The sequence below is a fragment of the Pecten maximus genome, chromosome 8, assembly GCF_902652985.1.
Source record: "Pecten maximus chromosome 8, xPecMax1.1, whole genome shotgun sequence".
NCBI lineage: Eukaryota > Metazoa > Mollusca > Bivalvia > Pectinida > Pectinidae > Pecten > Pecten maximus.
In genome coordinates, this window is record NC_047022.1 from 13,140,827 (window position 1) to 13,154,048 (window position 13,222).

Consider the following 13,222-nt stretch of genomic DNA (forward strand, 5'->3'; position numbering starts at 1 on the left):
AGAGAGAGAGGACAGGGTATCATTAGATGATGAGAGAGGACAGTGTATCATTAGATGGTGAGAGAGGACAGTGTATCATTAGATGATGAGAGAAGACAGTGTATCATTAGATGATGAGAGAGAGAACAGTGTATCATTAGATGATGAGAGAGAGAACAGTGTATCATTAGATGATAAGAGAAGACAGTGTATCATTAGATGATGAGAGAGGACAGTGTATCATTAGATGAGGAGAGAGGACAGTGTATCATTAGATGATGAGAGAGAGGACAGGGTATCATAAGATGATGAGAGATGACAGTGTATCATTAGATGATGAGAGAGAGGACAGTGTATCATTAGATGATGAGAGAGGACGGTGTATCATTAGATGATGAGAGAAAGGACAGTGTATCATTAGATGATGAGAGAGGACAGTGTATCATTAGATGGTGAGAGAGGACAGTGTATCATTAGATGATAAGAGAGGACAGTGTATCATTAGATGATGAGAGAGAACAGTGTATCATTGAATGATGAGAGAGGACAGTGTATCATTAGATGATGAGAGAGGACAGTGTATCATTAGATGATGAGAGAGGACAGTCCATGATTAGAACTTTGTGACATCTGGTTGTCGGTGTAAGGATGACAACAGAACTTTGTGACATCTGGTTGTCAGTGTAATGATGACGACAGGTGAACTTTGTGACATCTGGTTGTCGGTGTAAGGATGACGACAGGAGAACTTTGTGACATCTGGTTGTCTGTGTAAGGATGACGACAGGAGAACTTCGTGACATCTGGTTGTCGGTGTAATGATGACGACAGGAGAACTTTGTGACATCTGGTTGTCAGTGTAATGATGACGACAGGAGAACTTTGTGACATCTGGTTGTCAGTGTGAGGATGACGACAGGAGAACTTTGTGACATCTGGTTGTCAGTGTAAGGATGACGACAGGAGAACTTTGTGACATCTGGTTGTCGGCGCAAGGATGACGACAGGAGAACTTTGTGACATCTGGTTGTCGGCGCAAGGATGACGACAGGAGAACTTTGTGACATCTGGTTGTCGGCGCAAGGATGACGACAGGAGAACTTTGTGACATCTGGTTGTCAGTGTAAGGATGACGACAAGAGAACTTTGTGACATCTGGTTGTCAGTGTTAGGATGACGACAGGAGAACTTTGTGACATCTGGTTGTCGGTGTAAGGATGACGACAAGAGAACTTTGTGACATCTGGTTGTCAGTGTAAGGATAACAACAGGAGAACTTTGTGACATCTGGTTGTCGGTGTAAGGATAACAACAGGAGAACTTTGTGACATCTGGTTGTCGGTGTAAGGATGATGACAGGAGAACTTTGTGACATCTGGTTGTCAGTGACAACAGCACTTTTATCTGTTAATATGCACCTTTATGCAAATATCATTGATTTTCCCATTATCCAGTACCATTATGTATAATGTTGTACTGTGTATTACTGAATTTTTGAAATAATATACACTTGATACTATACACATGTAATCACCAATGGAATACACAAAGAAATGCTCAGACTGACTTTATTAATTTAAGATGATTAATTTTTAACAGTATGTCTCCACTAGTTAAAGCATAGTCTCTTTCATACTGCTGTAATACTTTAAAAGTTTCCATGGCAAAAAAAAACGTAATTATATGAAAAATAATACCAAAATCAATAAAGTTAGCTGGTTGGTGTTGATAAAAGAATGAAAGTCGTCTACAATTTATATGCTGCCGAATTCTTGTTTATAGGTAGGCTCCGGTAGTGCTCGTATTTGCAATTATTATGTGCACTTTGATTGATGATGTCATCATTATTGCTGTCCTATTGTCACTTCCTGGTATCCTAGCAGGAAAACATTTAAATTCTACCTGATTTTTAACATTTCAAAAATATCAAATTTCTCACCATCATAAAACTTCATACACTTCATGTGAAAAAAAATCACTTGTAGATAATAAAAATTCATTATCGGTTTTATAGATTTCTCATAAAATATTCTACGTTTCTTTTTTTCAATAAAAAACAGTTATTACTGGTACATGATAGATTTCTCATTAAATATTCTTCATAGCAAATTCAACTAGTTTTGATTAATGCTGTTGATTTTTATGGAAAGTGATTAAATGAAACCTTGTTATACTGCAGAGAAAAATACATAAATAAATGGAAATTCTTTCTGTAAAACTGTTATACCCAAGAAAGAAAGCAACATGTTCCATCAAACAAGTTTTTAATATAATAGACATCAGTAATTGCAGAGCTTGCAGTTGAATATCATTCTATCATTCAATATCAGTTTTGACTACAGCTTGTGCATGCAAAAGGAATGAATATTGAATTTCATAATGTTCTCTTAAATTGTTTATTTTTTTTTTACTATTTGAATTCATGAATAACAACATCAAATGTATGCTAATTAGTCAAAATTAATCATATTATCTTAAACTGGAGCTTAATTCATTTCATAACAAAAGATAAAAAAAATTCAGGGCTAAGTATCAAAATTTTCTATTTTCTTTGTATAAAAAAAAAATCATTTCTGCTCTTTTATTTTATTTCATTTTAATTAAAAATTATAATTACTGGTATTTTTTAGGATATTTATATGAATTTAATTAATATTATTTAGTAAATTAGTAATAGTACATGTTTTTAGCTATTGCTTCAATAAGTGTGAAATTTCAGCTGCTTTCAGTCAATAAGAAAAATGATAAGATCTAATATGTCAAAATGAATGAATGAATAAATAATAAATAAATAAATGGCTGACAAAAGGTAGAGATCATAATTATACATCATGAAATAAGCTAAAATAATGTGTAATATTTTACTACATTTCTTAAATGTCATGCATGAAAAAAATCTGATTAATTCATAATAGATATATTTCATGTCCCAACAACTTCATTAGTTCATCGCCAGAGGTGATTTAAAAGGTCTGCCATCAGTACGTGGTCTACATGTAGACAAGACAACCATAACAACTTCAACGTGGTTACCAAATAGTTATTGTATTTATATAATCAAATCCCATCGAAGTTACCAAAATATTCCACTTTCTATCCAGCGCGAACTATAGTAGCGTACTAGTTTTGCGTTGTACGCGGATGAACATATGCCCATATCAATTGAGTGGTTCGGCCATATTGTATGCTCCGCCATTTCAAACACGGCGGCCTGTGTACATATCGAGCTCCGAGTTTTCCGTGGATTCTTACCTTCAGAAGCCTACATTGTTCTCCAGGATTACTTATAGTTAGTGTTCATTATCTAAAGTGTGCAATGCGGGTTTAATATTTGTGTATCAGGTCCTGTTGAATTGTGGAGATTTCGATGGAGACCGCGGTCGAGACCAAGAAACACCAGCGATTCACGAAACGCCGGGAGAGGAAGACTACCGCGGACGCTAGTGGAGATGAAATGGACGATTCGCCGTCTCGGCCGAGCAAAGACAAACGCTCGAAGCCCAGGCGGAAGAAACACAATACAATATGTGAAGAAGATATTATAGATGGATTTGCAATTATAAGTTTCAAAACCTTCGAGGATCTTGAGGTATGTAAACTATTGGTCCTAGATTATATCCGCCTCTGCCGGAATCAAAGCAGCATCCAGTGCAGGGGTCTATCATTTCTACCCTAATTGATTTGGGGGATCCACATGTATTTATACATTTTCGTTAGAATTTTGAACAATTGATTCAAACCCTGTATTGTCAGGCATTGTCTGTTTACGATGTGTATATACCGTTATAATGTGTGTAAACATTTTTTTTTCGAATTACCACTGACAAAATGGGTTGGCCAATCGTGAACCCAGGCCCCAGTGTTGACACTGACTGGGTTGGTAGCGAGCGCGGGTGTTGGATTCACATGGCGGGGGCACCTCACAGGAAATCATGCACGTGGGGTCATAGGGTTTCACGTAATGACCATTATAATACAACCCACATTTGCCCAATAACTTGACACATGTGAGTCAAACTTGAAAAATGTCTTTGTTGTTTACCTTTTGATTTCGATGACTGAGATTATACAAATCCCATCCCAAATGTATGACAGTTTAATTATCAACCATTTTTGGTTAATCACATCAATGTCAATATATTTTGCCACTCAATTTCATCAAATTTTACAATTGGTATTAATTGACCCCAGTACAATCAATATTATATTGAAACAATGTACAGTAAACATTGTATCAGATTGAATGCTATGGGGATTCACTTGTTACTTAAACAATGTTAAACTTTGTTGATTTTGCATTTATTAGTTATTATAATATTACATTGTATCATTTCAATTAATTTTTTCCAGGTGTTGTTTTTTGTTTTGATAATATTGAACAATTTAACATTGAGCTGACTCATCATTTATATATGTGTATTTAAAAAATGCATGGAAACCTATATGCTTATTATTTGATTCTACAGATTTTCCGTCAGACTTCATATCACAAAATGTTGTTGGCAGTGTCCACATAAAATGAGACAAAAGTGTTTTTTTTTTAAATGACTCTTTTTCAGGTGTATTTTAAATGTTTGATGTATTAGAATATGTTTCATTCACATGCCATATTTCTACATGACAACCTCACAATATTCTTTTCTGTAGCACTGACAGTTTGATGTTGAAATATATCTAATACATTTTACAGGCTAGCAGTTGCAGTCGATAGAGGCACATCTGTTTATGTATAATTTAGGCCTGTGCTATCTTTTGAATGAAACACCTGGGAAATCTTGGGAACTACATGCATTTGAATTCTTTATAAATATGACAAACCATAAAATCAAATAAGATTACGCTAGTATTGATGATTGTTAACTGTTTGGTTTTGCTGTCCAGGTAAGTGGTTTTATACGACATTGTAATATCATTCACTGATCATCATATTTATGTATTGTATGTTCTATTATTAAGCATATTTAGTGATGGATATAAAATCAATGGAATTATTAGAATGTTTTGCCAAATTTTGGCTAGAGAAATATACACATGATGAAATGGTTTAGTGCTGTCAACTTGGCATATATACAGTGAATTATTGGAGACCAGGAGAACCGCTTGGTTATTTTGGAGTTTGTATATAAATGCCTGATTCTTAGATCAAGTGAAGATAATTGGGCCTTAAAAGTAATTAAAACTTAATTGCATTTGTTGAATTTTTTGTTCCCTCTGTAGTTATGACCTAGCCTGATCCTAACATCTGATATTTTTTTATGAAGTTGGCTGCAAATGTACAGCCCTTGTAAGTTAACAAGGCCCATACATTTCATTTTAAGGTTAAAAGAAATTCAAATCTGTTATGTTGAATTTTGTTCCATGCAAATAGTACTGGATAATGACAAGGAGATCTTAGGTAATCTTGAAAAATAAACAATGCATGATAAATAAATCGTTCTGTTCATTTTAATTTGTTCATCAAGATAAACATACACAATTCCTTCATGTTTACATCAAACATCTCAGATTGGAGGAGTAGATGTTGTAAGCATGCATATCACTCGGGGGCTTAGCTTTGAGTGAAATGCATCAATTTGCACGAAATGGAGTGAAATTCTCTATATTTTCATTCAACTTAACAATTATGAGATAGAAACAGCAATGCTAAGCTTAGAATGATTATAATGATGTCAATTTGTCAAATATATCACCCTTCTCTTATGACCCTGACTGTTGTGAGGACAGTATATAAAGCAGAAAAGACCAAATCAAACCTCCCTTATTTAAATGATTATACAGTGAAATCTGACTTAACCGACCAATTTATACCGACCACTGCCTTGAATGAGATCCTGTAATATTCGACCATATCTACCAGAGCAGTGACATGTCCCACTGTCATTGTCAACACTGATTTTACTAACACACTGTTAATGTATCCAACATAATTTGATTCAGTGTCGGTTAGGTGAGGTTTCACTGTCTCCATCACAGCTTGCCAAAGACCCTTTGAGAGTATATTTTTGACTTTCCAAAATGAGATCATGACTCAAGATTTTTGATTGACAAGTCTATTTCACTTCAAAACTAGCTAAAATCCAGGGCCATCTGGATACTCTGATCTTCACTATAAAATCCATGTTGCTAAAACAATTTGATTAAAATGCAGGTTATCATTATACACTATGTTAGGAGGGTCTGGAGGTGGCTAGATATATGATGATGATCTGTATTTGAATAAAAAGGCTTAGTTTTTCATTCTTTGGTATGATTCGTTCCATCAAAATTCTATTAGTACAGGTTTCGGGCCTTATAATAATTCATCATTGAGCTAGGAATGATATTAGTTGGGGGAATTCATTCATCTATCTAGTCTGAAAACCAATTTCCAATATTTTAGTCTAAATTAATTATTAGGATGTTTTACCTTTTCAAATAAGGTTTTACGAGACAGCTTGAGCAAAACACTGATGTGTATATATCATTATATTAGGGTTCACCATTGTTGTAATGAATAACTCTCTACAGGGTTATATATATCATAATATTTGTAACAGGGCTTTTTCTTATCACATTTTGGATGGTTGATAATAATTATATATAAGCTGCATTTATACTGATATTCCCAATTGAAATTATTTAAGCAGAATTCACAAAACTTACACTTATAAAAACTTCTTTCCCAATTCATCAATTTTCATCGCAAAAATGAGACAAAAAAGCCCTATCCTAAACCAGTGAGAAAAAGCCCTGTCAGCATTATTGGATCAGGGACCTGTGAAAGCAGTATATGCTTTTAAGTGCAATCCTACTGAAATGTACCTGGACACAGTAGCATGAGAACCCATCCATTACTTCATACTGATAATGGACTTAACATACTGCTGAATGTACTTGTTATAGAGCTGTCTTTTGATACATTACGGGTCTAGATAGGGACATAGAATATTCTTGTGTAAATAATAGTGTATTATTGTTATATATCAGATATGGTCTGATTTTCCTCAATTCTCAATGGCCAAAAACATGGTCATGTGGAGGTTAGCATTTTGTGACATTAACCTAATGTTTCTATATTTAGAAACAGAGTCATAATGATCGATTATCACAATCAATGCCCGAGTGTAAATTTCCATTCTATCAAGATAAATATAATGCAATTCCACCCTTTTGCAGACAAGTTTCGTAGTTTCATATATAATGTAAACAATTTAAGACATTTGATTTGGTTATTATGGCTATGTTGACCTCACCAAAGGTCCATAATTGATAATTATATATGGTAAACTTTGACAACAGATTCCCGTCAAAGTCATCACATTATAACAATATATATTCATTTGAGTGATTGAAATATATAAGGGGAGGAATGATGACATACAAGATTACCTGTAAGTTGGGGGAGGGGGTGGGGGTTACAATATATGTGTGTGTGGTGAGGAAATTAACATGATTAAGGCAGAGTTCAAGTACCTACATGAGGATTAATCACAGTGATACAGAGCACATTTTTTAAAAACTGATATTCAAGAGGAATCATAATCCATGCATGTTCATATATATTGCAGGATCTTATGAATTCTGCACACAGTCATCCATGGATGAGCTTTCAGTTAATTATATAAGCTGTGGTTCCTTTAAACAGAAATTTTCAAATGGGTCTATAAAATATACATCAATCATACTCTACACCAGCAGTAAAGTTTTGTTGAAATAACCTCTGCTTATATGTTAAAATTAAAAACTCATCAACAATTGATTATGGGCAGAATTTGTCACAGCATTTATATGCTTGTCATTGTGATTACACAGCTTTGTGTTCCTTAAAGGAAATCCCTTAACTTAAATTTCCCATAGGAAAGCATTACAGAATTTAAGGAAATCCTTAACTAAGGTTTACCTTAAATCCAATACTGCTTTCCTATGGAAATGTTTTAGTTAAGGGATTTCTTCAAGTTTATAGAAAAATTGTCAGATGAAACTAATGAATGGACTTAAGAATATTGATCTTACCTTTGATATAGGTGTGTTAACAAAATTTCATTTTATTGATATCTCAAAATTTACACATTATTGATTTCACTTTGTAACTTGATGCTTCACGGTATGTAACAGACAAATTAAATCTTCTCATTTGCATATTCACATTATCATATGTAAATTTCACAGCTGAGTGCAGTGATCACCATTGCCTGTTTTAACGTGGCGGCCCGCCACCCTTTAGCTGTGTGCCGCCACGCTTCCACAACCAAATTCACTTGATCCGCCACGCATGTAATTGTTACCTAACACCCCTATTTTATATCGATTTCAAGCAGAAAACTGACCCGTTTCTATAGCGTCCGATACTCATTACCTATGGCCCCTGGTTTTACAGGTGAACTAGGCCTAATTGACGACTTGCGATTTCGGTAAGGTGCCTCACCGTTATGTTTTGATACGGTCGACTGATCTCTTGATCACACCTATCGATGGTAATAATTAATCAATAGTAGAAGATGTACTGTTCTGACCATGGGAACAGATGTGATTGTATGGTTTCAGTCGATCGGGACATCAGAGAAATTTATTAATGTTACCATCATCGACATCGGAAAAACCGACGGTCCGACAAGGTTTTTTTTCACAAGAATTAATATTGAGCTGGGATAAACAGACTGATACTATCAATACCTAATTATAAGCCGATGTTTGATAAGCATGGATTCATTTTTGAAAACTTCACGGCAATGTCACTTTGCAACACCAAATCTGAACGACATGCGATCGCCACACCGGCAGCCAACAGACTGAAATCTTTCATACATCGCGCAAGCCACGGCTACAGAAATGCGCACGGATTGTGTATGAAGATGACGAAGGTAAGCTTAAAATTAACCCTTATTTGAGTTGATAGATAATGATAATAATCTAATGAATATCTCGTGCATTGGTTTTCTTGTCACGTGCTATTTTTAGAAAGTACTATTAGAGTGATCTCCCTTCCAAAAACGATATCAAAACGTCCAATAATAGAAATAATCTCAGAATCATTCCTAAATCTCTGTATTTATTATTTGATAAGTGTTATCTAGGTATTTTATTTTCTTTAATTATTATTAAATAAAGATAAGTTAATTAGCACCTCAAGTTTATACATTTGAAATTAATATGTACTAATTTGATTATAGAAATATTTGTTCAAATATAATAATTTCTTTTTTATAATATAGTAATGACCACAATTAGATTCATTAAGCTTTTCAAAAATATTTATTTATTTATTACCACCAGCAGGAACGCGCTCTCTCAGAGGACTTTGAACTCTCTGATGATGGTGTCTACCAAGGGAGTTTCCTACAAGAAAGCTGCTTCTCTCTGGAAGGGACTGTGCAACAGCAGAATTTCCATGTCATTTGGAGAGACAAAGTGTGTTTGGCTTCCATTGTTCATAATGAAGACTATTTTCAGGAGAAAATTATAGTGACTGTGTTGAATTGATCTCTTAATTGAAATTATATTGTGGCTTGTGCATTGCTTTAAATACTTTAAATATTCTGATATTATGTCCAGTAAAAGTTACTATTTAGTTTGATTTGTAGATGCTGTATCATAGATATAATAGTTGCTATTAATATGTTCACTGATAATATGATCATGCAATTTGTTAAATTTATAATTGAAATGTTTTAATTTATGATACTTGACATTGCATTATGATCTTGATGTGAATGTTTATCATATTTATAACAGTAAAAGATGCTATTTGAATTTGTTTTATTCAATGTTGTTATATTGAAGAACAGCAAGTTGGAGTTGAGGTTGAAATGGTTCTGTGAAAATAAATTGATGATTATCAAAATGAGGAATGTATCTTTGTAGTGTTTTTCAAGTAATGGTATAAGCTGTTATTTTGTTTTAATTTAAAAGATATATATGGCAGAGAGTGAGCAAATGATTAAAATGCATATCTAATTAGAAATAAATTAAACAACATAATTAAATCTCTATTCTTAATGTCATGACTGATGATGTTTCTCGAAACGTCGCACCGCGTTGCTGCATGACATCCACAAAAGTACTTGTTCAGAAAAAAATTTCAAAAAAATTTCCTCCACCCATCATTTTGAAATTGTGGTGATCCCTGGAGTGGTTGAAAAATGCTGAAGAGATTTTTAACTCTTAAGCTGTCACTAATGCATTGTAATTGGCAAAAAAATAAATAAATAAAAAAAATAGCTAATGCTAATGTTTCTTTTGTCAAAAAGGCTTTTTCTGGTAAGTAGTGAGAATGTACACTATGTACAAAGAATATCTCACAACTTATGAATTATGATTTGATTAAACCTGCTGTACAACCATTGTATGAAGTATTATCAATAAATTTATAATAAGAATGTAGCATGATCTCTTCATAGTGGTGGTTTGTTGACATGCTGCTATGTATGTACATCACATGATTAACAAAAGTATTAGGGCCTACTTATGTAATACAGAAGTGCATTCATCGAGGGAAGATTAATTACAGGTATAACATTCTTACCTGGAGAGTGACGACAAGGTCACACCAACAGATAATGTATCAGTTTTGTTTTGCTCCTAATGTATTTAACTATACTCCGTCACAAACTTGTGTCAGTAAGGCTATGAAATCATAGATAAATTGTCAGATTTTATTGAGGGGATGTAAAAGTTACATGATATTGGGTACAGAATGATTCAGCCTGCATCAGGTCATATCTTAAAGGATGCATCTATACAGAATGTTTTTTAAAAAAAATATGTGCATTTACAATTATACAATACCAGTTCAGGGATGTGCAAAGATAATATTTACGTAACTTAATTAAATTGTATGTTTTTGTACTTAGAAAAACAACTTAAAAGTCTTGAAATTTGTTTATATTTGCATGATTGCCTGATGGCATCTTGGCGTAGGAAGTGGTGTTCTATGAAGATAATCATGAAGTGTTAAAACAAGTTGTCATGTGCCCTTGCATCTATTAGTGGGTATTACAAAAACAATCTTTAGTTCATGTGGCAAGTAGACTTTAAATGTTTGAATAACCATTAATGCTGATAAAACTAGATTAAGCTGTCTAAACAGTAAAAATCAGATTGGAAACAGGAAGTCTTGTTCAGGATAGATAACTCTGATTTCACAGGAAATCATTGCAATGCTATCTTTGCCATTGACAGGTCGGTTATAATAACTGTAAAGTATGTTTGAAACTGCTTCAGATTTGTTTACACATGTAAAATGGAGAAAGTTGGCAGTGAGTAGAGATGGTTTAGGGTTGTAAGCGGAGATTAGGTTGAGCAAAGAAAGTGTTGTGTTTACTGGCAAGTGTAGGCTGTGTCAATATTGAATTATGTGGTATCGAAGATGTCTGTTGACACTTCAAAATCTTGTTAGAATTATGGCCTGAAGTTGGAGTTCCAAGTCATCATAGTTATGAATTCAGTACAGATTTCTAATTTTTGATGTCTGAAAGTCACTTGGTCCATTAAGAGTCAAATCCACACCGTACAACAACATTGACATGTTTTAATGCAAGATATGTATATATATATATGCTATCAATCTGAAGTAAATAAGATAAAATGTTTTGCTACACCAAAACTTTCTTATGCATAAAGAATTTAAATAAATGATTGAATAGTGAGGAAAGCATCTTTGGATCATCTTGAGGACAGTGAATGTACTTCTTGTAAATTGCATTGTCTGAAAATATATATATAAGCCAGACATATAGACTCGATAATCTTTCCAGTGGGATTGTACTTCGTTGTGGTTTGGAACCAAACACAACATAATTTAGTGATTTAAAGCCTTCTGCATTCAAGTATGTTACAGCAAGCTAGCCAATTGATAATATTCCTGTGTACAAAAGGTATAGGGTTTCACTGTAGGGTTATATAGTAGCCATTCTGTCTAAAGTTGTAGGGAAACACATGCATATAGATACAACAAGGGTAACATGTTTAGTAGTAGGGTAACATCTTTGTATAGTTTTAGGGTAACATGTTAAGTTGTAGAGTAACATTAATGTATAGTTATAGGGTAACATTTGTGTATAGTTATAGGGTAACATCTATGTATAGTTATAGGGTAACATCTGTGTATAGTTATAGGGTAACATCTGTGTATAGTTATAGGGTAACATTTGTGTATAGTTATAGGGTAACATCTGTGTATAGTTATAGGGTAACATTAATGTATAGTTATAGGGTAACATCTGTGTATAGTTATAGGGTAACATCTATGTATAGTTATAGGGTAACATCTGTGTATAGTTATAGGGTAACATTTGTGTATAGTTATAGGGTAACATCTGTGTATAGTTATAGGGTAACATCTATGTATAGTTATAGGGTAACATTTATGTATAGTTATAGGATAACATCTATGTATAGTTATAGGGTAACATTTATGTATAGTTATAGGATAACATCTATGTATAGTTATAGGGTAACATCTATGTATAGTCATATGGTAACATCTGTATAGTTATAGGGTAACATCTGTATAGTTATAGGGTAACATCTGTGTATAGTTATAGGGTAACATCTGTGTATAGTTATAGGGTAACATCTATGTATAGTTATAGGGTAACATCTGTGTATAGTTATAGGGTAACATCTGTATAGTTATAGGGTAACATCTGTGTATAGTTATAGGGTAATATATCTATGTTTATTAAAGAGTAAAGTTATAGGGTAACATCTATGTATAGTTATAGGGTAACATCTGTGTATAGTTATAGGGTAACATCTATGTATAGTTATAGGGTAACATCTATGTATAGTTAAAGGGTAACATCTGTATAGTTATAGGGTAACATCTGTGTATAGTTATAGGGTAACATCTGTATAGTTATAGGGTAACATCTGTGTATAGTTATAGGGTAACATCTGTGTATAGTTATAGGGTAACATCTGTGTATAGTTATAGGGTAACATCTATGTATAGTTATAGGGTAACATCTGTGTATAGTTATAGGGTAACATCTGTATAGTTATAGGGTAACATCTATGTATAGTTATAGGGTAACATCTATGTATAGTTATAGGGTAACATCTATGTATAGTTATAGGGTAACATCTGTATATTTTTGTAGGGTAACATCTATGTTTATTAAAGGGTAAAACTTCTGTGTATAGTTATAGGGTAACATATCTATGTTTATTAAATAGTAAAGTTATAGGGTAACATCTGTGTATAGTTATAGGGTAACATCTGTGTATAGTTATAGGGTAACATCTGTGTATAGTTATAGGGTAA

The 13,222-nt window shown here is 33.4% G+C and overlaps 2 protein-coding genes across 3 annotated transcripts in view; both read left to right on the forward strand.

Moving 5' to 3' along the window:
* The first annotated feature begins 3,154 nt into the window (after positions 1–3,154).
* The window catches only part of LOC117332500 (autism susceptibility gene 2 protein-like), a 250,883-nt gene continuing 240,815 nt past the window's right edge, over positions 3,155–13,222 (forward strand). The window contains exon 1 of the mRNA XM_033891431.1: positions 3,155–3,568. Coding sequence (XP_033747322.1) covers positions 3,347–3,568 — 222 coding nt within the window. The 5' untranslated portion in view covers positions 3,155–3,346. The remainder of the gene's footprint in view (positions 3,569–13,222) is intronic.
* On the forward strand, positions 8,182–9,797 carry LOC117332503. 2 transcript variants are annotated; one of them, XM_033891434.1, is made up of 2 exons: positions 8,182–8,819; positions 9,232–9,797. In XM_033891434.1, the coding sequence occupies exons 1-2, from the start codon at positions 8,646–8,648 to the stop codon at positions 9,436–9,438; spliced, it is 381 nt and encodes a 126-aa protein (XP_033747325.1). In that variant the 5' UTR covers positions 8,182–8,645; the 3' UTR covers positions 9,439–9,797. The 2 variants fall into 2 exon arrangements, with proteins under 2 accessions (XP_033747325.1, XP_033747326.1); XM_033891435.1 differs by having other exon boundaries at positions 9,235–9,797.